The sequence below is a fragment of the Lepus europaeus genome, chromosome 2, assembly GCF_033115175.1.
Source record: "Lepus europaeus isolate LE1 chromosome 2, mLepTim1.pri, whole genome shotgun sequence".
Classification (NCBI taxonomy): Eukaryota; Metazoa; Chordata; class Mammalia; order Lagomorpha; family Leporidae; genus Lepus; species Lepus europaeus.
In genome coordinates this window covers 4091231-4118619 of record NC_084828.1, presented here as the reverse complement: position 1 = coordinate 4118619, position 27389 = coordinate 4091231, and the positions used below count along the sequence as shown (strand labels likewise).

Here is a 27389-nt window from a genome sequence, read left to right as displayed (position 1 = left end):
GCAGGACCCGTGGTGCGCCCAGGGCCCAGCCAGAGCCTGCTGGAGCCCCGTGAACCCGGATGGGAACGCATGCTGTGTTCCCGCGTTCGCAGTCGGATCCTGGAGCTTAGGAAAGTGCAAAACTCAGCCACGTGGGTCACGATGGCGTGAGGAGGGACGGGGTCTTCCTGGAGCCAAGGTTTTAAAGCCGGCGTGGGAGCGAGCCACGCGCAGAAGGTTCCCAGGGCGGCACCGCAGCCTGTGCGGGAGGTGGGTGCGCGCGCCGTGCTCACGCTGGGCCCAGACCGCGGCGGTTTCTTGGTGACACAGCGTGAGGGTCTGGAATCCGCGTGGAGGCTGAGGTAGTGACGCTGGGAAGCCACGCATCCCTGATTCCCCGCGGGGCCCCGGTTCCCACGCGCGGAGGTGCGGGCGCTCCCTGCTCTGAGGGCTCCGTCCCCAGCCCCCAGGGGCTCTGATGGTTTCAGAAGGACGACCCTGGCACCCCAGGAAGGGCTGGTTCCTTTATTCCCTGTCACCTGCCGGGCTTGCTGAGAAGGCGGAACTGACCAGCAGGAGGCCCCGAGCCGAGCCAGACCACGGGGCCATGCAGGCTCCTCTCCCGCACCTGCAGGGCCTGCCGGTCCACCCCGAGCTGCCCGCAGCCAAGAGCTCACAGGTCTTAAAGGGGCCGGGCATGGGCTGGGAAGAGCCTCAGGTGGCAGCCACGCCACCCACAATGCACTGGGCCCTGGGCTCGGTCAGGGTGGGGGAGGGGCCCGCAGCCCCCACAAAAGGGTGGAGAGGGGGGTCAGACTCCAGCACGGTTTAATGAGAAGGCAGGACGTGAGCTCATCTGCAGGTGCGCGGGGCGGGGGATGAAGAGTCGGCCCCTCACTCTCCCGCGGGCACCTCAGGGGCAAAGTCGGCCGGTTTAGCTGTTTGCCTGCACAAAATTAAGAAACACCGATTGTTTTCCTGGACTGAGAGACGCAGGAGTGGGCCTCTCCCTGCACTCCCAGGAGGCTCCTGCAAATCCAGGAAGCCGCTGACCAGCACGGGGGGGTCTCCACCGCCCGGCGTGGGGGTCTCCACCACCCGGCGTGGAGGCCAGGGCAGCAGCTGCAGGCAGGGCTGTGTGAGCATGTGTGGCACTGGCCGTGGCTTCTCAGGGAGCCCAGCCTGGCCGTGGTGCTAATGCCCCTCAAGTCTGGTTAGAGAGCGAGGTATGGGGGAGGGCCCGGGGGAGGGGTACGTTACCCTCATCTGTCGGTAGATCCAGTCTGTGAACGCCGTCACGTTGCCGTACACCCCGGGTCTGTTAACTTTGGCACAGCCAGACCCCCAGCTCGTGTCCCCGATCAGCCACCAGATGTCATTCTTCAGAGTGACCAGAGGCCCGCCGCTGTCGCCCTGGGGGACACACGGGTTACTCAAGCAGCGAGCCAGGGGCCGGGAGCGGTGGGCAGGGGTGCGGGTCTCAGGGTCCCACCAGCAGGAGGTGCTGTGGTTGCAGGTCATCACAGCACCTGTTCTGGGTCGGAGGAAGCCGCCCCCGCCCTGCGGGTTGCTGATGTTGCTCCCCCAAGGCGTCCCTCCCCGGGCTGTCCCTGCGCGGGCTCCTGGCACCCGACTTGACCCTGTAATTACCTGGCAGGAGTCGATGGTCCCCTGCAGGTAGCCCGCACAGATCATGGAGGGTGTGATCAGGTTATTGTAGATGTATTTGGTATTGCATTTCCAGGACTCGATCAGGGGCACCATGGCGGCGTTCAGCAGGTCCGACGTCTTCCCTGGAGGGTATGTGTGTGTGTGTGTCTGTGTCCTGCTGTCCGCGCTGCCCATGGACCCCACTCTGCCAGACCACAATGTCCCTGTGCACATGGCCGCATCCCACTGTCCTGGCTCCTTCCCACAGCCCAGGATGACAGGGACCCCGGCCCTGGACCCGGTTATCCTGACAGCTACAGGGCCCATGTGGAAGGCAGCCCACGTTCAGCTCTCCCAGAACCCCCCTCATGTGCCCAACAGTCGGTTCTGTGGGATCAGCTTCCCCCCTTCACAGCCCCTCCTCCCAGGACCACTCCCAGGGCACACGGAGCGCCTGGGCTCCCACCCTCCATCCCAGGGCTGTCTGGCTCCTGGCTCCCGGGGGGCTGCACCTGCTGCTTCACCGCCCGTCTAGCTCCCGCCACCAGGGGGCCCTCCAAACCCAGGCTTCCCTGCTGCCTCGCAGACACTGCCTGGCGGCTGCATCCCCAGGGCCCACACCCTGCTCTTCAGAAGTTCCCAGTTTGGCCACTGGTCTCTCTGTGACCTCAATCTGCCCCCAGACAGCCACAGGGCCCGTGAGGCTTGTGGAACACTGGTCTGACCCTAACCTGGACGAGCCTCTCCCCCCAACACTTGATGTCCTCCGTCATGGCTGACAGTGGCACCTGTTCCCCGAAAGCTGAGATGCCGCACGCCCCCGCCCCCGACAGCAGTCCACGTCACTGGGCCTTTGCCTGCACCCTTGCTTTGGAAGGTTCCAGAAGGAGGCCATAAGGAGTTTGTAACAGGAGCCTTGGTAGCACTAAGGCCTCCAACCCTCTACAAAAAGGACCCCTCACTTGGAGAGCATTGTCTGAGAAGGGTGCAGATCCCAGCTCAAGGACTGAGCACCCCAGCCAGGGGGCCCGCTCATCTGGGCAGGCCATCCCGGCCAAGAGCCCGTGCTCCCCCCGTCTGTGGCCACCCCGCCACCTGCAGGGCCTGGTGGGCCTGCCAGGGTGGCTCTTGGTGACGAGACACACCGCTGTGGCCGGCACTCCCACCACGGCAGCTTCCACAACGCCTGCGCTGATCTGAGGGATGCCAGACAGGGCGGGCACGAATCTTCCCCGTCAGCAGACGGCAAGACTGAGACCCGGAGCAGCAGCGCCACGGTTCCGACCCCGACCTCCCCCTGTGCTGTGCTCGGGGTGCCGGGGGTCTCACCCTTCTCGTAGGTAGCCCCCCACCCGGAAATCCAGCAGGGCTGCTCCGGCTCCAGCATCAGGCCTGGGTTGGGCAGACACACGGGGCGGACTCTGTCTGTTTGGAGAGGAGGAGAGACGGTGAGCCAGTCGGCGGTCCCTGATGCCCCAGGCCACCGTGTCCACCCGGCTTGCCTCTGCCACGGCCTCCTGGGAACCCGGATTCCACGGCACCCCAAACTCTCGCCCCCGCCAGGCCCTCCTTCCAACAGCCAAGAGGTCCCCTCCGGAAGCCATGCTCCTTGTAATGGGGGTTCGGAGCCTGCTCTACTTCCAGAGAGCCACAGAGACCACATCCGGGAAACACACACGGCCGAGGGCACTGGGCTTGCGCCCCGCGAGGACCCCACACTGGCTGGCATAGCAGGTGCTTCCCACCTGAAGACAAACGCCACGGGGGCGGGGGGGGCTCACTTCTCTATCTAGGTGAGGCTGGAACATTCCAGACCCCGGGGTGGACTCCAGTGAGGGCCAGATCAGAAGCTAAGGGGAGGCGTGTGGTTTCAATGATTCTTTAAAGCAGCTTGTTTCTTTACAAGTGACAGACCACGGGCTCAGCTGGAAAGCAGTTCTGGTTGTCACCGCTGGGGGGGCTCTGCTGACAGGCAGTGGGCAGGGCCGGGGTGCTGCGGAATGTTCCGGATGCAAGGGCAGGCCTCACCCGGGAGGAGCACCCAGCCCCAAGGGGCAGCCGAGAAAATACTACTCACACCCCTCCGGACGTGGCCACGTGCTGATGGGATCACCCCAGCGTGGGACAGCCGTGGCCCCGGGCTGCCCCCTCTGTGTCCCGTCAGCACCTCCCTAGGGCTCGGCCACACGCACCGTTGAATGTCAGGGGCGTCTGCAGCTTGATGAGAGCGATGTCGTTGTTCTTGGTCTTGGAGTCGTAGTTGGGGTGGGCAATCACTTTCTCAGCGTGGTATCCGCTTTGGTAGAGCATGAAGGACTGCGACAGAATCCCAGCAAACGCCATCCAGTAGCGGGCGCTGTTCAGAGGCCTGCGGGCAGAGCACGGCACAGGCTGGGCCGGGACCCCAGTTCCGGGGGTTGGGGGGGGAGGCAGAGAGGGATGATGGGGGGGGCTGGTCCGCCCCCTCCTCCCCGCAGCCCCACCACCGCCCACCACGCTGAGGACCCCGCCCTCCGGCTGGCTTCTATGCAGCCCTCAGGGGCCCCCCTCCCAGGTTTTTACCCCTTTTCCGGCAGGATGTGTCTGTCCCCCTCATCCCCACACAGCCAGGGCATTTCCTGGCACACAGTAGGTGCTTAATAAATGTGTGCTGATGAACAGCCTCGGCGCCATGGACCAATCAGGGCGCCCCCTTTCAGCCCTCCAAATCTGGGGGTGTGGCCTGAAGCCTCCGCCCCGCCCCCGCCCGCCTCACAGGTGCAGAGAGGCCACGGCCAGCCAGGGTGGGCCTGGCGTAGGGCAAGACATCCAGCTGCTTCTCCCAAAACAAGGCACACGTTACAGAGAACAGGAGTGGGGCAGAATCTTCCACAGAAGCCGGCGGTGAGCTCCGGCCACCCCTGCTCCCTGCCCAGCTGCGTGGCAGTGCGGAGGGGGCCCCCGGCCTTTCACTGGGAACCCCAGAAAACCTCCCCTGAGACCACAGAGGGCAGGGGCTTGTGAGGACAGGTAGAACGGCACAGGCGGCACCTGGCCGGTCACCTGGCCACGCCCTTGCCCCGCCCCCAGCCAGGCAGGAGGGATGGGCGTGGCAAGTGCGCCCGCCCTCCCCGGGGCGTGGCCAGCAGGCACCACTTCCACTGGCCTTTTAGCCCCCAGGACACAGGACTGCACTCCGGCTCACCGGGAGAGCCATGCCCGACACCGGGAGCCGGCCCACCCCGCCCCCGCCCCTGGCTTACTCTTCCAGGCAGTGGGCAGCCGTCACGATCCACTGGGGGGTGATGATGGAGCCTCCGCACACGTGGATGCCCTGCACGTGCAGGCTCACCTGCCAGGGCCATTCTCCCGGGGCGGCGTTCGACCCGCCCACGATCCTGCCCTGCCTGCCGGGCGAGGTCACGCCGCACTCTGAGGGCAGCAAGCACAGGGCCCGGTGCACGGCGGTGAGCGGAGGCGGGGGCTCTCTGCACAGCGCCCAGCCCCTCACCGCCCGCCCACAGGCTCCCGGAGTGCACGGACACCGGTCCCCGCTGCCGCCCCGCCCTCCTCTGTCTGGGGTCTGACTCAGGCAACTCATGGTGGTCGCCTCTCTGGTGAGGGGAGCCAAGGACGCTCTCCTGTCCCCCAGGTCTCGGGAAACACCCCTCCCGGGCGGTGGGCACTCCACCGAGCCTTCCTGGGCACTCTGGGGCACTCTGGGGTCTCCCAACACCCAGGAAGGGGTGAGAAAGCTCCGAGGCCCCCAGACCCCGAACAAGGAGCAAGAGGCAGGTGGGAGCGAGGGCGGGGACTGGTGGGTGGGGGCGTCCTGGTGTAGCTCCGCCCAGTCCCCCCAGGCACAAAGAGAGGCTGCCTCAGGGAGGCTGGGCCCGCGGCAGGGCATGGGTGGGCAATTCTGAGCTCCCCAGAGGCCCTGGGAGAGTGCACAGGGGCCCCGGGCAGGGGAGGAGCAGGACAGAGGCTGGGTGGGGGTGGGGCTGGGGGTGGGAGTCACTCCTGGGGAGCCTCGCGGGGGCTTCCGTGAGTGCAGTGCACCCACAAATCATCTGCCACCTTCCCAGCTCCCTCCTGTCAGCTCTCACCTCCCAGCCAGGTGCACACCAGGGCCGCGGGCTGGGCGGGCGCCCGTGCACCCACAGCTACGAGGACACCTTCTCAGTACCTAAGGAGCCTTGAGCCCAGCCTCGAGGGAAGTCACCATGCCCGCTAGCTAGCGTCACCTCCTCACATGAGAGGCGGGGCTTCAGGACCGAGACACCAGAGCAGGGGAAAGAACCCCCTCCCCCTACTTCTACGTGGTTTGGAGGCTAAGAGCAAAGTAAAGAGACCGGGGGACCAGGGTGCCCAGATCTGAGCCTCTGCCCAAGCCCCGGAGAGGAGCAGTCGGGGAAGTGGCCTCCAGGAGCTGTCCTGAGTCCGGGTGGCCGTGTCACAGGGCTGGGTCAGTGCCTGGCTGCACAGCTTCAAGTCCACAGGGCTGGGGCATGTGCCCCACGCCGACTTCCTCCGGCTCTGGGTGACACAAAGGACAAGGCCTTGGCCGTATCCCGGGGCTGCCTCCTCCCAGGATGCTCTGGGGCGAAGGGTTGCAGACGTCTAAGGCGCGTGGAACCTGGGGCAAGGGCCGCTACACACAGCCCAGTGCTGGCTCCTCTCTCCCCGGGAGACACAGGCGAAGCTTGCCGGGAGCATCAGGGAGCACTTACCGATGCAGCGCAGGGACACCACGGCCTTGGAGGAGCAGGTGTCGCTGGGGAAAAGGGGACACCCTGGTCACCACCAGGAAAGGACGTGCCAGTGTCCCCTCTCCCGCCACCCAAGACTGCACACGGGCTCGGATCCCAGCGGTGGGGCCCCGGGCAAGCCATTCAGCCTCTCTGGGCTGTTTCCCCATCAGCCAAACGAGACAGCGATGCAGGCTGAACCCCCTAATCTAAAAATCCAACAATGATGCAGGCTGAACCCCCTAATCTAAAAATCCAATCTAAAAATCCAATAATGATGCAGGCTGAACCCCCTAATCTAAAAATCCAACAATGATGCAGGCTGAACCCCCTAATCTAAAAATCCAATCTAAAAATTCAACAATGATGCAGGCTGAACCCCCTAATCTAAAAATCCAATCTAAAAATTCAACAATGATGCAGGCTGAACCCCAATCTAAAAATCCAACAATGATGCAGGCTGAACCACCTAATCTAAAAATCCAATCTAAAAATTCAACAATGATGCAGGCTGAACCCCAATCTAAAAATCCAACAATGATGCAGGCTGAACCCCCTAACCTAAAAATCCAAAATCTGGGAATTCCTCAAGTCTGAGACCTTTTAGGTCAGCAGACGTGAGTCACCAGTGGAGAATTCCACAGGTGAGCTCAGGCGGTGGACACCTGGGAGTACTGCGAGAGCTGCCTTCCACGCCCGTGGAGGAGGCGGACGCGAGACCTCAGTGAGCTTCAGCTCGGCAGGAGCCCCTCCCCCAGCCGCAGGGGCCCCCCTCCAGCACTCGCAAACACCCCACATCTGCAGCACCTCTGGGGCCAGGCGCCTCGGATCGGGGTTCTCAACCTGCAGCCCCAGCTCAGAGCGGGGCGTGGGGGAAGCCCGCAGCCACGTCCCTTGTCGGCCTATGGAGATGCGTGATGAAGTTAGTGGAAAATGGAATTAAACACGAAGTTTGTTTCGGTGTAAAAAAAATAGAAATCTTCATACAAGGAGGCTTCAGAGACTTCACGTCAACTGTGAATCGTGAAAAACCCACGCGTGGGTTTCAAAAATGCTTTTATTTTGTAAGACTATTTGCTGCAAAGGCAGAGTGACAGAGAGAGAGGGAGAGAAGTCCATCCACTGCCCAAGTGGCTGCAACGGCCGGGGCTGGGCCATGCCACAGCCAGGAGCCTGCAGCTCCCTCTGGCTCTCCCGTGTGGGTGCAGGGGCCCGCGTGTTTGGCCATCTTCCCTCGCTTTCCCAGGTGCAATGGCAGGGAGCTGGATCGGAAGCAGCAATCGGTATTGGATGCCAGCCTCAGAAGTGGCAGCTTAGCCCCCTGAGCCACAGCACGGGCCGCCTCGAAAATGTTTGAAAGCGGCCAGCGCCGTGGCTCACTAGGCTAATCCTCCGCCTGCAGCGCCAGCACACCGGGTTCTAGTCCCGGTTGGGGCGCCAGTTCTGTCCCGGTTGCCCCTCTTCCAGGCCAGCTCTCTGCTGTGGCCCGGGAAGGCAGTGGAGGATGGCCCAGGTGCTTGGGCCCTGCACCCCATGGGAGACCAGGAGAAGCTCCTGGCTCCTGGCTTCAGATCAGCGCAGCATGCAGGCCGTAGCGGCCATTTGGGGGGTGAACCAACGAAAGGAAGACCTCTCTCTCTCTCTCTCTCTCTCTCTCTCTCACTAACTCTGCCTGTCAAAAAATAAATACATAAAGAAAGAAAAAAAAGAAAAAAAAATTTTTTTGACAGGCAGAGTGGACAGTGAGAGAGACAGAGAGAAAGGTCTTCCTTTTTGCCATTGGTTCACCCTCCAATGGCCGCTGCGGCCGGTGCATCGCGCTGATCCGAAGCCAGGAGCCAGGTGCTTCTCCTGGTCTCCCATGGGGTGCAGGGCCCAAGCACTTGGGCCATCCTTCACTGCACTCCCTGGCCACAGCAGAGAGCTGGCCTGGAAGAGGAGCAACCAGGACAGAATCCGGCGTCCCGACCAGGACTAGAACCTGGTGTGCCGGCGCCGCAAGGCGGAGGAGTAGCCTATTGAGCCTCGGCGCCAGCCAAAAAAGAAAATGTTTTAAAGCAAAAGAAACATATTTTAATTCCATTTTTGCATGAACTTTTTAAAGTCCCTTTGTGCTCGCAAGACGTAAAAATCAATGTTTTGTTCTGTCAAGAAGTCGCTGGCAACTTCTGGGAACACGTGACTTCAAGACACGTTTGCCGCAGAAAGCCGTCTGACCAATAAAAATGGCAGCGACTCCTTTGGGGCCAAACTTCCCAGATTCCCGATGAAGAAGAAACCCCAGTGCCTTCGTTCCTTCGGCTCATGACCCCGATGCCCTGGGCTGGAGACGAGCAGCCCCTTGGCGTCCAGAACTGGCCCTGCACTGACCACCAGGGCTGTGCATTCTGTTGACCACAACCCATCTCTCCCAGAATCAGCACCAGACCAGACCACGGTGTGATGGAGGCAGAGCACGACCCAGGGCAGCCCACTCCCGAATCAGGTCTGTGCTCACAGCACCACAGCCTAATGCCTGGCTCTCCCGTCCCAGCTGACCCCAGGGCTGGGCCGTCTCTGCCCATCTCAGCTTCAGCCTGGCTTCATTCCAAGCACTTTCTAGAAAAACAAAAAAGGCAGCCGATGCCAGAGTTACCCTGGCTTCCTGTTAGCATCCAGTCCTGAGCTAAGCCCCGCGTCCTGGGACGGCCCCCAAGTCACCCACCACGAGTCCAGGTCGTAGACAAGGCCTCCCTAACCTGCTCACCAGGAGGCCCCTGGGGCCCCACAATGACAGACAGGTGCATCCTGGCGGGGCTCTGGCCGGGGCGCACTGACAACACCCAGCCGACATGTCCTTGCCCAGAGGGGACCTGTTCCCAGCGTCCTCAGCACCAGCAGGGTCTGGGGCGCAGCAGTTTTCCAGAGTGCGCCCCAAGAGTCAGACATCAAAGCGCAAGTTGTGAAAGAGGAAAGGAAGCGCTCCCCTGCACCGCCCCGCCCCCCAGACAGAATCCACGCCCCAGACAATGACCTTCTCCTCTTTCCTCCAAACCTGGCCGCCGCCTTGTGAGTTCCCAAGGCTCTTGCCAAGGACCGCAGCCTCCCTGCCCCTCCCCCTCGGCTCCCTGATTTTTCTTGGCTCCCGATTTCTTGTGTAACTGAGGAAGACAAAGAACCACTCAACATTTTCAAAGCGCCCAGGCGGCTGTGTTTAGCTTCTCCTGGGGCGGGCAAACCACAGCCCCGCTGTTTGGAAGGTGCACCTGGCCGTGCACACTATCCCTGTGCCTGTCCCCTCCTGGCCACCTTCCCAGGCACGGCAGGCTGCCGCAGCAGTCAGCCAGCAGACCCCGCAGCCCGCGGCCACCAGGAATGGGAAGCTGTCGCCAGCCTCCCATGCAGAGTTCATCCCATGATGAGTTCACCCTCCCCTAGGAAGCGCCAGGTGAGCAGGGAGATGTGGGACATCCACCCAGGCTGATGAGCAAAGGACCCGTGTGTCCGTGACATCAAAAGACATTCAGCTAGCAGCGATGCCCTTGCAAGCATCCTTAACACGCAGCGGTCCACCCTCCTCCCCTACCAGCCAAACCAGTGCAGCCAACAGTCACGTGACCTGTGGCCTCCGGGGGACACACCTGGGCAGCCCAGGGTCACACATCAGCTTCCAGGTACAGGAAACCTTTGCTGAACCCACCTTGCCCCTGACTCCCAGACCGCAGACCCTGCCCATTCATCGTGTGGCATCGCGTGACACTGCCTGTGACGGCTGGGACAGAGGGGACCGACCACCCCAGCCGCCTGCACAGGTTCCTGGGAAGCCCGCTAAGTGCCAGCACTCCCAGGACTCCCACTCCGCCCAGCAGGGACCCTGGACATTCCGGATTGCTAGTGCGGTGCCCTGGTGCGCTGGGACCCTTTCTCGATGTCTAGAGAGAAGAAAATCTCCATTTCGCAGCGGCACCCAGCTCCGGTGGGGCTCACGGCAGAGGCTGCGCAGGAAATGGCAAATCAGCCTGTCTCCTCCCAACGAACAAACCCAGAGCCGCTGCCAGCCACCTGTCCCAGTTTGATTCTAATCTCCCCTAGTGTGAAACATCCGGACCCAGCACCGCAGCCCAGAGCAGCCGACGGGGATAGAGACGCCCGTGGGGCCCCCGCCATCTCGGCTGGGTGTTTCCAGGGGCAGGTACCTGTGGTAGAGCTGTTGATACAGGTCGCGGTTGCTGGCACTGAGGTTCAGTTTCATGAAGCTGGTAGCCCCGCTGTTGTCTGCTATTCCGGAGCTAGTATAAAAACTCCTGGAAAAGACCGGAAACTTCCGTAAGCTAAGGGCAGAGCCGCCAGCAGTCACAAATCCTATGCTACATCATTAGACCTTTCTTGCGCGATGGCCGGGAGGAGAGGGGAAAATCTTAGCATTTTGGGAAACAAAAGCACACGTTCAATGCAGCCTAGGGCTCGACCGCCCTTCTAGTCTGGGTTAGGACAAAGACAAGGAGACGGTAAGGATGTTAGCACACCCCCCGTGCACCAAATCCCGGCAAAGTTGGTGGAAAAACAGAATGCAAAGATCAACTTATTTCAGTGCAAAACAGCCTTGGAATCCACGCACGGTTTTTCTTAAGATGCATTTTCAAGGCAACTTTAAAAGACCCCAGAGAGCAGCCTGGTGGGGCACGCCCATCGCTGCGGTGTGCGTGTGGTTGTACGGGTGGAGCCTGATCCGACTCTGGCGTTCAGCGACAGGGCTCCGTGGGGTGATCAGGCTAAGTCATCGATTGAGTCCTGGTGGTTTTATAAAACGAGGAAGAGGCCAGCGCCGTGGCTTAACAGGTTAATCCTCTGCCTTGCGGCGCCAGCACACCGGGTTCTGGTCCCGGTTGGGGTGCCGGATTCTATCCCTGTTGCCCCTCTTCCAGGCCAGCTCTCTGCTATGGCCCAGGAGTGCAGTGGAGGATGGCCCAAGTCCTTGGGCCCTGCACCCCATGGGAGACCAGGAGAAGCACCTGGCTCCTGGCTTCGGATCAGCACGATGCGCCGGCCGCAGCGGCCATTGGAGGGTGAACCAACGGCAAAGGAAGACCTTTCTCTCTGTCTCTCTCTCTCTCTCTCTATCCACTCTGCCTGTCAAAAAATAAATAAATAAAACAAGGAAGAGACCAGAAGATGTACACGTGTGCTCCCTGTCTGACACCACGGCCGCTCTCCATGGCCTCGGCACCATTCCAGGAAAAAGACCATCACCAGATGTGGGCTCGTGACCTTGGGCCGCTGGAACTTGGTTAATGGCAACAGAAAAGGAGCCAGGCGCTGGCCAGCAGTCACCGGCAAGCAGTGTTCTTGCAAATCTGATAAAGCCGTCCCTCCTCCCTGCTCGGCTCAGAGGTTTTCAGGGGCTCCCACACACAGAGGAAGCTGCACCTGCTGACGTCAGCTCAGCCCTCCCTCCTCGCTTGCAGCTGCCCCAGCTGGGAGGCCCTGGGCCTGACCTCAGACCTGGTGACCATGACCCTGGGCCTACCATAGAGGCTGGGGAGCTGCAGGGCTGGCTGGCAGCCTGGGTGGGGGGGCATGCTCCTTAGGTGCTGGGGGAGAGAGCAGGGAACAAGTGCTGGCTCCCGGTTAGGGGGTGAGCAGCTTCCAAGTGTCGGGGCTTCCAGGGGGAGACAGGAGCGCCCCAGGGCCCCGGGGCCGTACTCACTGGTAGCCCATGTCCTTGCACGCCGCCCGCCCGTAGCTCTCGTTCCAGTCGTCTTGGCACACGGGGTGCCAGGACTTCCTCTGTGATGAGTACACTTGGAGGATGAAGTTTGGTCCATAGAGGCGAACTGCACGGGAAGAGACATGCGTGTGAGCGGCACGCAGGTGTCCCCAGACCCTGGGGACGCCATGGCTCGGGAGGCAGCGACGGAAGCTTTGCTCCGCTCCAGGCACCAGCACACGCGAGGGGCCCAGGAAGTATCCTTCCTGGGCTAAGATGCGTGCTTTGTGCAAAAGGCTTGAACACAGGGATTGCAAAACAAGCCCACGCGGCACGGCCCATGGGTGGGAACAGCCCAGCGCCCACCAGAGAGGAACGAACAAGGATTCGTCACTCGCAGCATGGTGATGAACCCCGAAGACCGCGCTGAGCGGCAGCAGCGACCCCGCCGGTGGGACCTGTCCACGGCGGGACTTGGGCAGGCAGAGGGGAGCAGCGGGTGCTCAGGACCAGGTTGGGGAGGGAGGTGGTCACTCAAGGGGGTGACAGAAGTGTGTTCTAAACTGGATATGGTGACGGCCCCACCTAGCAAAGCACACAAAACCCACCGAATCGCTACCGTCAAAGGATATGTGTTCCGGCTTGGGAATCACACTCAGTAAAGATGTCTCTTCACTTCCCATCCAGCTCCCTGCTGTGGCCTGGGAAAGCAGTGGAAGATGTCCAAGCGCTTGGGACACCGCACCCACATGGGAGACCCAGAAGAAGCTCTTGGCTCCCGCCTGGCTCAGCTCTGGCCATTGTGGCCATCTGCGGAGTGGACCAGCGCATGGATGATCTATCTCTGCCTCTTGCCTTCTGTAAACTCTGACTTTCAAACAAACAAATATTTTTAAAAACTCGGTATCAGGGCCAGTGCTGTGGCATAACGGGTTAAGCTGCTGCCTGCAATGCTGGTATCCCATATGGGTGCTAATTCGAGTCCCAGCCACTCCTCTTCCGATCCAGCTCTCTGCTGTGGCCTGGGAAAGCAGTAGAAGATGGCCCAAGTGCTTGGGTTCCCTGCACCCACGTGGGAGACCTGGAAGAAGCTCCTGGCTCCTGGCGCAGCTCCAGCCATTGCAGCCAACTGGGGAGTGAGCCAGCAGATCAAAGACCTCTCTCTCTCTCTCTCTGCCTCTCCTTCTCTCTCTGTGTCACTCAGACTTTCAAATAAGTAAATAGCTCTTTAAAAAAACAACTAGATAAATAAAGAGTTTTTAAAAAAGTGTTCTTTAAGCATGTGTTTGGAGCAAAAAGCTGACCCTTCATGTCCAAACCTCAGACTGGCCAGGCTCAAGGGACAGGCGGGGCCCCTCCATGTTGAAGTCCCTCTCTGGGACAAGTGTTGCTGGGTAACAGAACCCTGGACCACGCAGCGTGGCGTGGTCGCAGAGCGGGACCTGTATAACCTGGCCACGCAGAGCCTCCTGAGTCCGTGGGAACAGCCTTGGAAATGGCACAGCATGGCGCCGCTTGTACCTAAAGCCCGCAGCATGCGCACAGCCCGGGGGCACCCGAAACACCAAGGGAGGACCAGCCATCCTCTACTGCACACGTGGCATCCACCTGTGACCCTGTCCCACTGGGCGGCCTGGCTGACGTCTCTGGACCCTGGGGGGGGAGCAGACCGGGGTCTGATTTCTCGTGCTTCCGTGCTGAGCGATTCCATGTGCCATGCGTGAGCTGGCCACACAGCACACGAACAGACAAGCAAACGAGGCTACAGCCAGGCCACGGGAGACCACGCAGCACCAAAGAGAATCATGCTCTTACGTCTTGAAGACGGGGGAAGCTGAAGGACCCATTATGAAGTGGGAGCAGCCAGTCTGGAAAGACCACGTTCCGTAGAATCTCAGCTCCACAACACCCAAAAAAGGGCAAAACTCTGGAAGCAGCACAGGCTCCGTGGTTGCCAGGGGACGGAGCGCAATGGAGCTCAGGGCAGAATTCTGGGTGACGCTGCAATCAACGGTGGGCAAACGGCATTTTGCATTTGGCTAAACCCTAACACCGTGCAACAGCAAGGGTGACTTCTAAGGGAAGCTGACGATTCTGGTTAATAATCTCGCATTCAGCTGGCTCGGTCCTCAGCTGGACCCGGCGGGCGGCAATGGCTCAAGGCAGCAACACCAGGGCGACCACGTGCCAGGCGAGCCTGCAGGGGACTCCCAGCACCACCCTTTCCACGTGCCGTCAACCTAACGCCCCTCGAAGACAAAGCCCATTCCATTTTATAGAAAGTCACTGAAATTAAGTACTCGTGTGGAGCTACAAGTCGAACCGCCACTCTCAGGAGTGAGGGAGACACTGCAACACTGGAGTCGTGGCTTGTGGCTAATTGTCAGGATTTGGTCTTTCCCAATCGCATGCAGGGAGACAGGAGAGCTGGTGAGACGGGCGCCAGAGAGGGGCCATGTCGATTTTTTTTCTTTTTATGGTAGATTCTTTTCTGGCTTTATCAAGGGATAACTGAAAATAAAAACTGCACGTGTTTTAATGCTTTGATGTCCACGTCCATCACGAAATGATCGCCATTATTGGTGAGGTTAACACAGCCACTGGCACTTGGCACGTGGACTGCTGGAGTCCAGTGCTGACGCCAGTCTCCCGCGGATGCGCCCCCTGGGAGGCAGCAGGTGCTGGCTCAAGTCCTGGGGTCCCTGCCACTCACACGGGGATACCCCAGCTCCTGGCTTTGGCCTGGCCCAGACCAAGCTGCCGTGGGCATCAGGGACTGAACCAGCACATGTGAGACCTCTCTCTTTCATTCACTTTGTCTTCCAAATAAACAGCCCTATTTAGAAACAAATACCGTGTTCTGCTGCTCTTAAACACAAACACAGCCGTCCGCTCACGCGGTTAGCATTTTCTTCTTTTGCTTTGGTGGTGAGAACCCTGAACAGCTTCAGCCTTGGGAAGAAAGCTCCACACGTTCTTGAATGTTCTCCATGGGATGCACGATACCCAGGGTCAGCAGGTGCACTGGCCTCGCCACACGGGCGCATGGACTAACAGCGCAGCACAGGCTTGCTCTGGCCGGGTGCAGAACACACCCAGGACGCCATGCTCGTGGGCGTGTGCGTGTGTGTGTGTGTGATCCCACGTGAGCCGCCGGCGTGGACACGGGGTAAAGCTGAGCGGAGGTCAGTGGGCCAGCGACGCTGCTCTGTGAACATTTCCTCCTGACCCACTCACACCCCAGAGCCCAGCGTGGCCCTGCGCCTGCCGAGGGCAGGGACTCCAGTGTCAGCATGCCCACACGGCACAGCCACAGACAGAGGGACCCCCAGGGCGACCCCTGCAAACACGCGGCTGCTTCCATGATTGCAACAATTTGCAAGAACACGGCTCCAGCATCTGCCCTGGGGAACACGTGACTGGCGGGGACAGGCAGTGAACACACGCATGTGTGTGTGTTGCATGTAACACTGTGATATGTATATGGTATGTGTGTGTGTGATGTGCAGTCTGTGTATGTGGTGTGATGGATTGTGGTCTGTGTCTATGCTGTGTGACACGCAATATGTGGTTTGGTACATGGTATTTGCGTGTGGGCTGTGTGTGTATATGTGGCACGTGTTTGCTGTGCAGTATGTGTGTGGTGGGTGGGTGGTGTGCAGTGAACCTGTGTGATATGTGTGTGTGATGTACAGTGCATGTGAGGTGTGATACATGCAGAACACATGTGTAACATGTGCATGTAACACGTGTGATACACGTGTGTGAGCAGAGGGTGAGATGAAATTTTTCACTGCGTACCTTTTATGTTCCCCGGATTTTGATCTATTATATATGAGATAATATATAACCTATGTGGTATATTATATTATATATGATCTATTAATGCATAATATATAATATGTAATTTAATTAACATATAATCATATAATATGCAGTAGTTAATACATGGTTATATCATGTGTTGTCATGCAATTATGTAATTATATAGCATCTTATATAATTATAATATAATTATATAAATTGTCATTATTATATGTAATATTATCTATTATATGTTGTATATTTTATATACTGCTATAATCATATAATATAATTAACGACTAAACTCACACAAACAAGAGCGAGACTCCAGGCCACACAGGGGTGTGAAAACCCTGCTGGTTTAGGCTCTGGGGACCTCAGCCAGGCTCTGCACCTCCCTGGGAGCTCGGGCTCCGCTTAGGGAACCGGGGGGCGGAGCTCCAGGTCTCCAGTTAGGGAACGGGGGGGGGGGCGGAGCTCCAGGTCTCCAGTTAGGGAACGGGGGGGGGCGGAGCTCCAGTTAGGGAACGGGGGGGGGGGCGGGGCTCCAGTTAGGGAAGGGGGGCGGGGCCAAAGCTCCAGTTAGGGAAGTGGGGCGGCAGAGCTCCGCTTAGGGAACCGGGGGTTGGAGCCGGAGCAGGGCGCTGGGCGCTGGGCGCTGGGCGGTGACTGAGCCGCGGGGGTGCGACCGCCCTCTGGGGAGCCGGAGGCAGCGGGGACGCGAACACGGGGGCCCGTGCCCCTCACCGAGAAAGCACCAACCACGCGTCCCACCGGCAGCCGTGAGCCGGGCGTGGGACGTTAGCCCCAAGGGCGGCCGCGGGAGAAGGAGGATTCCTGGGAAGGGGAGCGCACGTCTTTCCCACGCATCTCAGCTGCGGGGTCTGCGGTTTCCACGGAGACGCCAAGGTCAGGCGTGCACCTGCCGGGGCAGGGAAGGCTGCCCCCTGGCGGCAGCTCTGAAGCCGCTACTTTGCAGAGCGTGAACGGGTCGGGCTGAGCCCTCCGTCCTGGGACCAGGACCCGGCTGGGAACTCAGCGACTCCTGGGGAAGAGGAAAGGAGAGAGGCGCTCCCAGGACGGGTGAGCCAGCTCCAGGCCAAGCGCAGAGCGCACGGCTCAACGCGGCACGGGCAGCCGGCGGCCCCCACCCTACACCCAGAGCACAGGTGCCTGCGGGCGCCCCGCTCGGTGCCAGGGTGGATGAGGGGAGCCCGGGGCTGGGCATTCTCAGTACAGTTCTCAACCTCAGTGTCCCTTCACCGGCCTGGCAGCCGCCTTCAAAAATTAACAGACAGCAGAACTGGAAATGCAATTAAAGCCACAACGAGGGGGCTGCTGCCGGGGCGCAGCGGATAAGCTGCCGCCTGTAATACTGACGGCTCACACAGGCACCAGTTCAAGTCCCGGCTGCTCCACTTCCACTCCAGCTCCCTGCTAACGCACCTGGGAGGGAAGCAACCCACATGATGGGTGTTCCAGGCTCCTGGTTTCGGCCTGACCCAGCCCTGGCCATTGCAGCCATCTGGGGAGTGGACCAGTGGGTGGACGATCTGTGTTTGTGTGTGTTTGTATCTCCTCTCTCTCTGTAACTCTGCCTTTCAAATAAATAGTTTTTTTTTTTTTTTTTTTTTACAAAAAACCCACAACGAGGTATCACTAACACCTGTTAGATCGGCTGTTGTAAAAACATAGTTAAGCACCGGCGAGGACCTGGAGAAAGGGGAGCCTTGCACAGCGCTGGCGGGAATGGAACCAGCGCAGACGTTATGGGGAGCAGCACGGAAACTCCTCTGAAAGCTACAAGTAGAATACGTGCGACCCAGGGCCCAGCGCTGAACACACACCCAGAGGAGAGCACACCGGCCCCTCAGAGCCACCTGCACCCCAGGAGCTCCACAGCACGTGTCCCGACAGCCAAGACACACCAGCCACGTAAGCACCAGCACCAGCAAGGTGAAGGCAAGCAGGTGGTGCAGGTGGGAGGGAACTCGGCCCCCAAGAGAAGGGACTCCCCTGGCTGAGCCTGGAGGACCTGAGGGGACTCGGAAGCAGCCAGAGCGGTGACACCGCACGACGTCACCGGACGTGGGAGCCGGAGAGCCGAAGCCCCAGGGCAGAGACGGCGGGAGGTGCGTGTCGGCCGAGGGACACAACTGCTCATCAGGGGAACGAGTCCCAGAGTGCGTGGTGCCTCGGGGGGGCACCGCACGTCTGCCAGTTGCTGAGAGAAGACAGTTCCCGTGTTCTCAGCAAAGGGAGCAGGTGACGTCACGGAGACGTCACGGAGACGTCACGGAGACGTTAAACGGCTCGACTCGACGGCAAAGCATCGCGCTGTACAACCAAGCACTCGCGGTCTTCACCGGCCTTTAAACTAAATAAGAGGAACTGATGGCAGCCAGTGGGAGCGCCCAGCTGTGACACGGGAGCCCCGCCCAGCTGTGACACGGGAGCCCCGCCCAGCTGTGACACGGGAGCCCCGCCCAGCTGTGGCACGGAGCCCCGCCCAGCCTCGTGTGTGTGACGCTGGGTCAGGGACACAACCCGGAGCCCACGGCCCGGTCTCCAGGCAGGGAGCCCAGGGCCTCGCAGACCCATCGTCCCCGCCCTGCACCTGGGGTCCAGCCGCCCCATCATCTCTGCCCCTTGCCCGGGGCCTCACTGACCCATCGTCCCCGCCCCACCCCGCGCCCGGGGCCCAGCCACTCACCGCAGCGGTTCTCGTCCTCTCCGTTGGGACAGTGTAGGACCCCGTCACACCACTGGGAGGTGTGGATGCAGATCCTCGAGGGGCCGCACTCCATCCCTGAGCACCTGTCCTCCACTGGCAGAGGGGACAGGGAGGGAGATGTCCGTCAGCCTGAGGAGCCCAGGGGACCTCGTGGAGCCCACCTGGAGCTTCGACACCTACTCCCGAGCCCGCGATCAAGAGGGAACCAGTCTGCCTCTCTCTGCCGGTAAGGGCAGCGCGTGACTTTGCCAGCATCACCCATCATCAGAATGAGGGCTGGGGAGGTGACTTCCATGAGGTCAAAGATGGACCCAAAGTCTCTGGGTTGGGTGGCACTCACCCCTCACCTGCCACACAGGACGCTCCAGGGCCAAGGACAAAGGGCAACAGCAGGTGGCGAGGGAGGGGGCCTGTGGGGCCCATACGGGTGTGCTCCCGGGCAGGGAGGAGCTGTGCTTACGAGACCCCAGCTGCTGGGGAGGCTCTGTCTGCTTCTCCCGAGGAGTGTCAGCACTACAGCCCACGGGGTCGCCGCCTACAGATCTGGAGGAAGCGTGTGTGTGTGCGTGTGCGTGCGTGTGCGTGCGTGTGCGTCACAGCAAGATCAGGGAGGAGCTCCCACCACACCACTGTTAAGTGACAAGGAGGAAGAGGAGGCGGCCTGGTGTGGAAGGGAGCAGCTCGGGGGAGGCCTCTGCAGCTCACGCGGCAAGGGGGAGCCCTGCCCGGGGTGGGGCGGGGGAGCCCGTGGGGGAGCCCTGCCCGGGGTGGGGGCAGGGAGCCCGTGGGGGGGGGGCTGCCCGGCGGGGTGCGGGGGGGGCCGCCCGGCTCCCGCACTTACGGAAGTTCCAGAGCAGCCCGATGAGCAGCCCAGCCCCCACGAGGAAGGCGCCCAGGGCAAAGGCGATGCACAGTGCCTTCTTAGCCTCTGCGGGAGAGAGGAGAGACAGGGTCAGCTCACGCGCGCGCCTCTGACCCACCGTCCTCACCTCCAGGGGCGATGGGGCTCCGACAAGAGAAGCCCGGGCCAAGCAGCAAAACGCCCTGAAGACGCCGAAGCACTTGCACGCTGCAGCGTGGCCTCGTGGCCCTCAGCGTGCCCGGACACGGACACCGGCCTGTGGCTGCGCAGAGCCGCCTCGGGTGAGGCCTTGTTCATCACCGAGAGGCGATGAGCTCCGCGACCTGAGCCCTGCGCGCTCACCCACCACAAAGTCGGAAACTGCTTTTATTGTTGTTTTAAAAATGCATTTTAAAGTCAGAGTTACAGAGAGAGAGAGGTCTTCCACCTGCTGGTTCACTCCCCAAATGCCTGCAATGGTCAGGGCTGGGCCAGGCTGAAGCCAGGAGCCTGGAACTCCATCCAGGTCTCCCACGTGGGTGCAGGGGCCCAAGCACTCGGGCCGCCCTCTGCTGCTTCCCCAGGTGCATTAGCAGGGAGCTGGGATGGGAAGTGGAGCAGCCGGGACTCGAACCAGCTCTCATACGGGCTGCCGGCCTCACAAGCGGCAACTTAACCAGCTGTGCCAAAGCTGGAAAATATGAAACAGAGCCGTTGCTGAGGAGGGGGCTGGCTGTGGATCCTGCTAGGAAATCGTTAGCTCTTGCACTTAACTTTTTTTTTTTTTTTTGACAGGCAGAGTTAGAGAGAGAGAGAGAGAGAGAGAGACAGAGAGAAAGGTCTTCCTTCCATTGGTTCACCCCCCAAATGGCTGCCACAGCCGGCGCGCTGCGCTGATCCAAAGCCAGGAGCCAGGTGCTTCTCCTGGTCTCCATGCGGGTGCAGGGCCCAAGCACCTGGGCCATCCTCCACTGCCTTCCCGGGCCACAGCAGCGAGCTGGCCTGGAAGAGGGGCAACCGGGACAGAACCGGCGCCCCGACTGGGACTAGAACCCGGGATTAGCCTAGTGAGCCGTGGCGCCGGCAGCTCTTGCACTTAAAATGTGGCTTCATTCTGGGCACGTCCGAGGGGCTCGGTCCCTCTGTCTCCACTCAGCTTCTCGCTTTCTGGAGGACAACAGCAGGCGGCGACGATCGGAGCCAACGCACAGGGAAACCAGGCTCTTAAAGAAACAAAAAAGGACGGGGACCACGGCCCGGCGATCGATCAACGTAAAACCGTGGCCGGTGGCCGCAGGTGTCAGTGACCCAGCGGTCAGGGAGCCCCCGCGGCTCCACAGGAAGCTGAGTGGCCCCGGGCAGTCAGCAAAGGGACACTGTCACCAAGCTGCACTGGCCCACGGCCACGAGGCACACGTGGCTCTCGACACTTCCGTGAACCAAAGTTGGACAGAACTAAAAGAGAGCAATGTGATCTGGGCCGCGGCTCACTAGGCTAATCCTCCGCCTGCGGCACCGGCACACCGGGTTCTAGTCCCGGTCGGGGCGCCGGTTCTGTCCCGGTTGCCCCTCTTCCAGGCCAGCTCTCTGCTATGGCCCGGGAAGGCAGTGGAGGATGGCCCAGGTGCTGGGGCCCTGCACCTGCATGGGAGACCAGGAAAAGCACCTGGCTCCTGGCTTCAGATCAGCACGGTGCGCCGGCCACAGCGGCCATTGGAGGGTGAACCAATGGAAAAGGAAGACCTTTCTCTCTGTCTCTCTCTTTCTCACTGTCCACTCTGTCTGTCAAAAAAAAAAAAAAAAGGAAAAGAAAGCAACGTGATCTGGCGAGCTCACAGCGATGTGGCCGGAGGCCGCCACCCTGGCCAGTCCTGCCGTGGGACACCCATCCCCACTGAAACTTGCACCGAGCGGCGCCAGCACAGGCCCTTGGGTCCGAGGGCAGAGACAGGAGGCTCAAACAAACTCGGAGAAGGTCACCGATTTTCTCTGCTCCAAACACATGGACGTGGCACTGCTGGCCGGAGAGCGTGAGCCGACCCTGCCTGGGGTCCGGAACACAGCGCTTGATGCCACAGAGGCACCGCGGTCACACACTGGCCCCGAGACCTGGGCCAAGGAGGGACAGTGGCCCCCCACGCCCCCAGCAGTCGCCACACTCCAGAGCTCCTGGGAGCTTCCGTGGGGAGCGAGCTGAGAGGAGGGGTGTGTGCTGGCTGGGGCGCCCCGGGCAGATCCTCAGAGCCACGCCTCCTACCTCTCCAACCTTCCCAAGCTGTCCCAGGCTGAAGGTCGCTCGGGGACCCCAGCAACCTGCAGGGCCCATGGAAAAAATTCCTAACGGCTTTGCCATTGCCAAAGACACTTTCCTCTTGGGCGACTTCCCTGCGTGCCGCTTTACCTCTGATTGAACAACTTGGCCTAGTGCTGAGCACCCGTTAGGACGCCTGCATCCCACATCGGAGCCCCCAGCTCCAGCTCCTGACTTCAGCTCCCTGCTAACACACTCTGGGGAGGCTCAGGCAGCCGCGTGCCCGTTACCCAGAGGGGAGACTTGGACGGAGCCCCCAGCTCCAGCTCCTGACTCCAGCTCCCTGCTAACGCACCCTGGGGAGGCTCAGGCAGCCGCGTGCCCGTTACCCAGAGGGGAGACTTGGACGGAGCCCCCAGCTCCAGGCGTTGGCTCCTCCGTCAACGCAAGCATTTGGAGAGTGGACCATGTCTCTCTCTTTCTCTCAAATTAAAAAATCAAAATGTATGTGGAAAATGCAATTAAAACACAAAAATTTTTAAAATGAACTTTATCAAAAGATAATAACTTGCCTGGTGAGTTCACGGCTATTAGATTAGATCTCCGTGGCCTCCCATGCGGAGCGTGGGTGCAGCAGGAAGTCCCGTTTACCTCGGGTGGCCGGGCACGTGCCCTCTGTAACGGGTGAGGGTGCGTGTTCAGCACACGCTCCCCTCCCTGCTTGCAAAGGCTGCGGCCCGGTTAAATCGGAACTCGCTGCTCGTCCGCCTCCCTCAGCGCCAACCAGGGCTCTGCTGCCTCAGCCTCACCCTTTCCAGCGTCAACCCTGACATCAGACTGCGAGCCTAACATGCACACGTATGCTCTAGGTGTGTGTACATGTGCGTGTTCATAGTGCACGCGCACTCTCCCGTGTGCACATGTGTGTGCTCTCCTGTGTGTACACACGTGCACGCGCACTCTCCCGTGTGCATGTTCATGTGTGCTCTCCTGTGTGTGCATATGTGTGCTCTCTCCTGTGTGCACACATGTGCGTGTGTTCTCGTGTGTGCACATGTTTGCACGTGTGCTCTCCTGTGTGTACATGTGTGCTCTCCTGTGTGTGCACACGTGCATGCGCACTCTCCCGTGTGCATGTTCATGTGTGCTCTCCTGTGTGTGCATGTGTGTTCTCTCCTGTGTGCACACATGTGTGCTCTCTCCTGTGTGTGCACACATGTGCGTGTGTTCTCATGTGCGCACATGTTTGCATGTGTGCTCTCCTGTGTGTGCATGTGTGTTCTCTCATGTGTGCACACACGTGCGCTCTCCTGTGTGTGCACACATGTACAAAGAGTCCTTTAAAAAGTTCACCAAAAAATGGAAAGGGAAGATGTTTCTTTTGGTGTGAAAATATTGAAATCCACACATAAATTTTTCATAATAAGCACTTTCCATGGACTTTTTAAAGACCCCTCATAGCCACAGACTTCACGATCTTTCAGGCCAAAACAAACTTACCCTTTAATTTCACGCTCCACAAACTTTTTTTGAGCACCCTTGTCTTACACACCAGTAACTCATTCTTAAAATCCACGCCAAGGAGAATTCAATGCCATTACTAAGTTATGTGCAGGTTTGCAATGCAAATCACACCCGGGAGCCCTGTTGCCCACTGGGAAGGGACATTTCCCCAGGGAGAGGACGACGGCCGGCTGGTCGGGGGGGGGGCACCCTGTGGGGGTGCTGACCCCTGGCTTACGGCCTCTGACCTCTCTCGGGCGCAGTCCCAGCTTCCCTGACCGCCTTCTCCACCATGAGGGACCAAGGCCAGGATCTCCGCAGCCCGGCGCTTCCCGACAGTTTGGCCGACGAGCCACTGCAGTGGGGGCGTCCTGTGCGTGGCTGGGTGTTTAGCAACATCCCCGGCTCCACCCGGGAGACGCCACCAGTGTCCCCTGCCCACTTAAACAGCCCGACTGCCTCTAGACACTGCCAGTTGTCCCTGGGCTCACAGCTGCTCCAGCTGAGAACCACAGAGCTGCACCTGCCCCACTGCCACCAGAGAGGCGCTGAGGCCAGCGCAGGTGCTCGCCTGGGCAGAGGGGACAGGGGTGGGGAGGGAAAGAGAGCGGATCCAGGGAGGCGGGCAGGGTGGCCACGAAGCAGAGCCCAGGAGGGGCGCAAAGCGTGGAAGGAGAGCATGGGCTGGAAGGGCCACCCGTGGCGGAGGGCGGGAGGGAGGGAGTCGCAGGGCCGATGCGCAGCGTGGCCGTGCCTGGGCGGCGAGACAGGGCTGATGGTGGGACAGGCTACTCCACGACGGTGGGCACACGGAACCCACTTTCTTACTTCCCTTCAGCTGCACGCGTGTGCAGGCTCGGACGCCGGCATCACAGGAGGGAGCGGGCACGAGGGGAGGCGTCCGGAGAGACGCCAGGCCAAGAGGGGGCACCCGAGGCTGCCGTGGTTCGCAGAGGAAACCCAGCCCCACGGCCGCTCCCTGAACACGGGCCGCAGCTGGGCTCAGCAGTCACCCAGAGAAGCAGGCAGCACGGAGACGCCCACGGAGCACGCGCGCCACGGCACAGTCCAGAGGGCACGGAAGGCGAGGGTGTCCGGAGGCCAGACGCGGCGGCCACAGGAGGGGCAGGCAGGCGAGGACAGGCCAGCCCCCGTGGACAACCCAGGAAGCCATCGTAAAAGGGCGCTTACTTGGGGTGCAGCTTGTGCCCGACCGGGAGCTGGGCTGCCTGCGCACGGCGGGCGTGGTGGCCTGCGTCACGACCCTCGGGGTGTACTGTGGGACCGGGGACGGATAGTACTGCGCCGGATACACTGTGTAGACATGGGGAGCCACAGGGGGCTGGCGGGCGTAGAGGTTTTCTGGGTGGTATCCATGGTTTTCGTAGTAGGGTCCGACACCCGGGGATAACCCCTACAAGAGAAGGCAGATCAGTGAGGTCCCGGCCCCCACTGCACACGCACCCCGAGGAGGCATGGGTGGGCACCGTCCCGCGGGCCTCCCGGGGTCCAGGCTCACGTCACACGGCCGGGCTGCCGGCATCAAAACCAGCCAGAATTCTCGGCTTGCTTTCTTGCTGTTCATACAAGTGGCTGGCACTGGGGCTCAGCAAACAGGAAAAGACAGACAGGCTTCCGTGCAGGTGCTGAGCCCCTGTCCCGTACCAGGGAGCCTGGCTCCGCTCCTGACTCCGCTGCCTGCCGAGGCGCACCCTGGAAGGCAGCAGGTGGGGCTCAAGCATGTGGGTTCCTGTCACCCATGTGAGAGACCTGGATGGAGTGCTGGGCTCCTGTCTTCAGCCCAGCCCAATTCCAGCTGTGTCGGTCATCTGGGACTCTCTCCCTCTCTTCCTCTCTCTCTGGCTCGCTCTCTCTCTCTTTCTGTCTGGCGCTCTCTCTCTCCCTCTCTCTCTCTCTCTCTCTGGCTCTCTCTCTGTCTGGCTCCCCCACCACCACCCCGTGTGTGTGTGTGTGTGTGTGTATGTCTTGCTCTTCTTTTCAAACACATAAAAATAGAGTAGAATAAAACAAAACAAGGGAAAAAACATGCAGAATTCTGGGATTGCAACCCTCTGAGCCAGTGCCTCACATCCAAGTCTTTCCTTGAGAACAGAGGTGCAAACTTCCGGAGTAGCAACACCGGAATCACAGTGACAATGACCACAGCTGATGTCTGAGGACCCACTTGCTACAGGGTCTCCGGTACGTAGTCTTCTGGAATCCTGACCATTAACCCAAGACCAGTTCAGGCACAATTAAAACACCCACTTTGCACAGTTGAAACATTTAAGGAATTTGTTTAAAAAGCACACTCAGGGGCCAGTGCTGCAGCACGTGTAGTTAAGCCACAGCCTGCAGTGCCGGCATCCCATACGGGCACTGGTTCGAGTCCCGGCTGCTCCACTTCTGATCCAGCTTCCTGCTGATGTGCCTGGGAAAGCAGCAGAGGACGGCCCATGTCTCTGGGTTCCTGCACACACGTGGGAGACCTGGGTGGAGCTCCTGGCTCTGGCTTCAGCCTGGCCCAGCCCTGGTCACTGCTGCCGTTTGGGGAGTGAACCAGCAAATGGAAGATTCTCTCTCTGTGTCTGGCCTGGATACTGTGGGCATTTGAGGAGTGAACCAGTGGATGGAAGACCTTGCCCTCTGTTTGTACATCATTCTCTCAAACAAAGAAAAATCTTTAAAAATAAATAAGCAAAGAGGGTACCCAAGGTGGGACATCCGTGGGAGCACTGGCCTCCGTGGAACCATCAAGAAGCCTGCCACGGCCCCCCAACGTGGGCGGCACCCAGCAACGGGCGGGGGGTTCTGGCACCACGGATTTGAACTTAAAAAAGGATCCATTGAAAAATAAGTGTTAGTTACAAAAAACCATAAATGTACATGAAGGCATTGCAAAAGCCCACGGGAAATGGGAAGATGGCTTTGGTGCCCAAACATTGAAATCCACACGTCGGAGGGAGCACCACAGAGTTCAAGAAAGATGCATTTTGGAACAGCACTGTGTGTGCGTGTCTTCCCACAGGATCTGGGAGCCCTGTTCCCAACGGTAACCTCTGCTAAAGACCCCATGCAGGTACACGTGAATGGGTCTTGGACAGGTGCGTGGCACGGTGGTCCAAGTGCCAGTTAGGACGCCACATCCCACACCGAAGGGCCTGGGTTCAAGTCTCGGCTCCACTTCCAGTTCCAGCCTCCTGGTGACGCACAGACATGGCAGAGGCTGGCTCAAGTCCCTGGGTCCCACGCACGGACGTGTGAGAGCGGGACTGAGTGCTCGGCCCCTGCCTTCAGCCTGGCCCAGGCTTGGCTGTTGTGGCCATCTGGGGAGTGAACCAGCAGATGGGAGAGCTCTCTCTCTCTCCCTCTCTCTCTGTCTGGCTCTCTATGTCTCTGTCTCTTTGTCTTTCAAAGAAATTCAATAAATAACTAAATAGTTTTGAAAAGAAGTCTTGGCCAGATGCAACAGGGAACAGAGAATGGAGTTTGTCTCCCTGGAGGTGGGCTCCAGGGAAGGAGAGTGTGCCCAATGCCTCATTCAAGTCTGGCTTTTCCCGAGTTATCGGGGAGCTGGGCTCTGCTGGCACCCTTTGTGAGCTCTCTTCCCTGGGACTCGGTTCCTCTTACGGCCACCCTGCTTCTCTTTGTCCCTGGCTGTCACCACCCCCCACCCCCTACTCCCGAGCAGGACGCCGTCCGCCTCCACCAACAGCAATGGGTCCCTGACCCCCTGTGCAGCTGCGGTGTGGCTGCTCCCCAGGCTCACTGCTCCCTGAGGGGTCCTTACCCACATCCACCCTGCCCAGGCATTCGCGACACGCGCCCAGAGAAGTGCCAACCCACACGGGCTGCCGGGAACACAAGAAGCCGGGGCAGACAGGTAATAATTAACCACTTACTGAGTTTAAAGCCATCCTGCTCTTATCAGCAGCATCAGGCAATGGGAGGTAAGCTGGCCGTTCAAGATGACCTGGGAGAAAGAATTACAAGATTGTAATATTTCCATGCGGCTGAGTTTTTAGAAGACCAATCAAGAACGAACTGGAAGATTCTAGGCGAAAGTTACCTCTCACCGGGACCAAGTGCAGGTTTGCCCTTGACCTTCACCCCCCCCCCCCCCACGCGTCGTACACCTAAGCAGGTCGCAACTCTGCCGTGCTAGGATACTTCACACGCTGTTGGAAATGTCATGAAAAGGCAAGTTTATGCAG

General features: G+C 60.1%; 1 protein-coding gene across 1 annotated transcript; it reads right to left on the bottom strand.

Moving 5' to 3' along the window:
• Positions 1-848: 848 nt before the first annotated feature.
• TMPRSS2 (transmembrane serine protease 2) lies at positions 849-27140 on the bottom strand. Its single transcript, XM_062204849.1, has 13 exons — positions 27078-27140; positions 24367-24589; positions 19422-19508; positions 18560-18673; positions 12043-12169; positions 10532-10639; positions 6339-6382; positions 4872-5040; positions 3822-3997; positions 2959-3054; positions 1630-1772; positions 1240-1392; positions 849-925 (listed from the first exon to the last, which is right to left on the bottom strand). Exons 1-13 carry the CDS (start codon positions 27090-27092, stop codon positions 914-916), a joined length of 1467 nt encoding a protein of 488 aa, XP_062060833.1. The 5' UTR covers positions 27093-27140; the 3' UTR covers positions 849-913.
• Between the last annotated feature and the right edge of the window lie 249 nt (positions 27141-27389).

Coding starts and splice junctions, on each gene's coding strand:
- TMPRSS2 (XM_062204849.1), bottom strand. Junction 3,998..4,871: donor GCTGCCCACTGCCTGGAAGA/GTAAGCCAGGGG, acceptor CTCTGCCCGCAG/GCCTCTGAACAGCGCCCGCT. Junction 1,773..2,958: donor GGGGGCTACCTACGAGAAGG/GTGAGACCCCCG, acceptor CATACCCTCCAG/GGAAGACGTCGGACCTGCTG.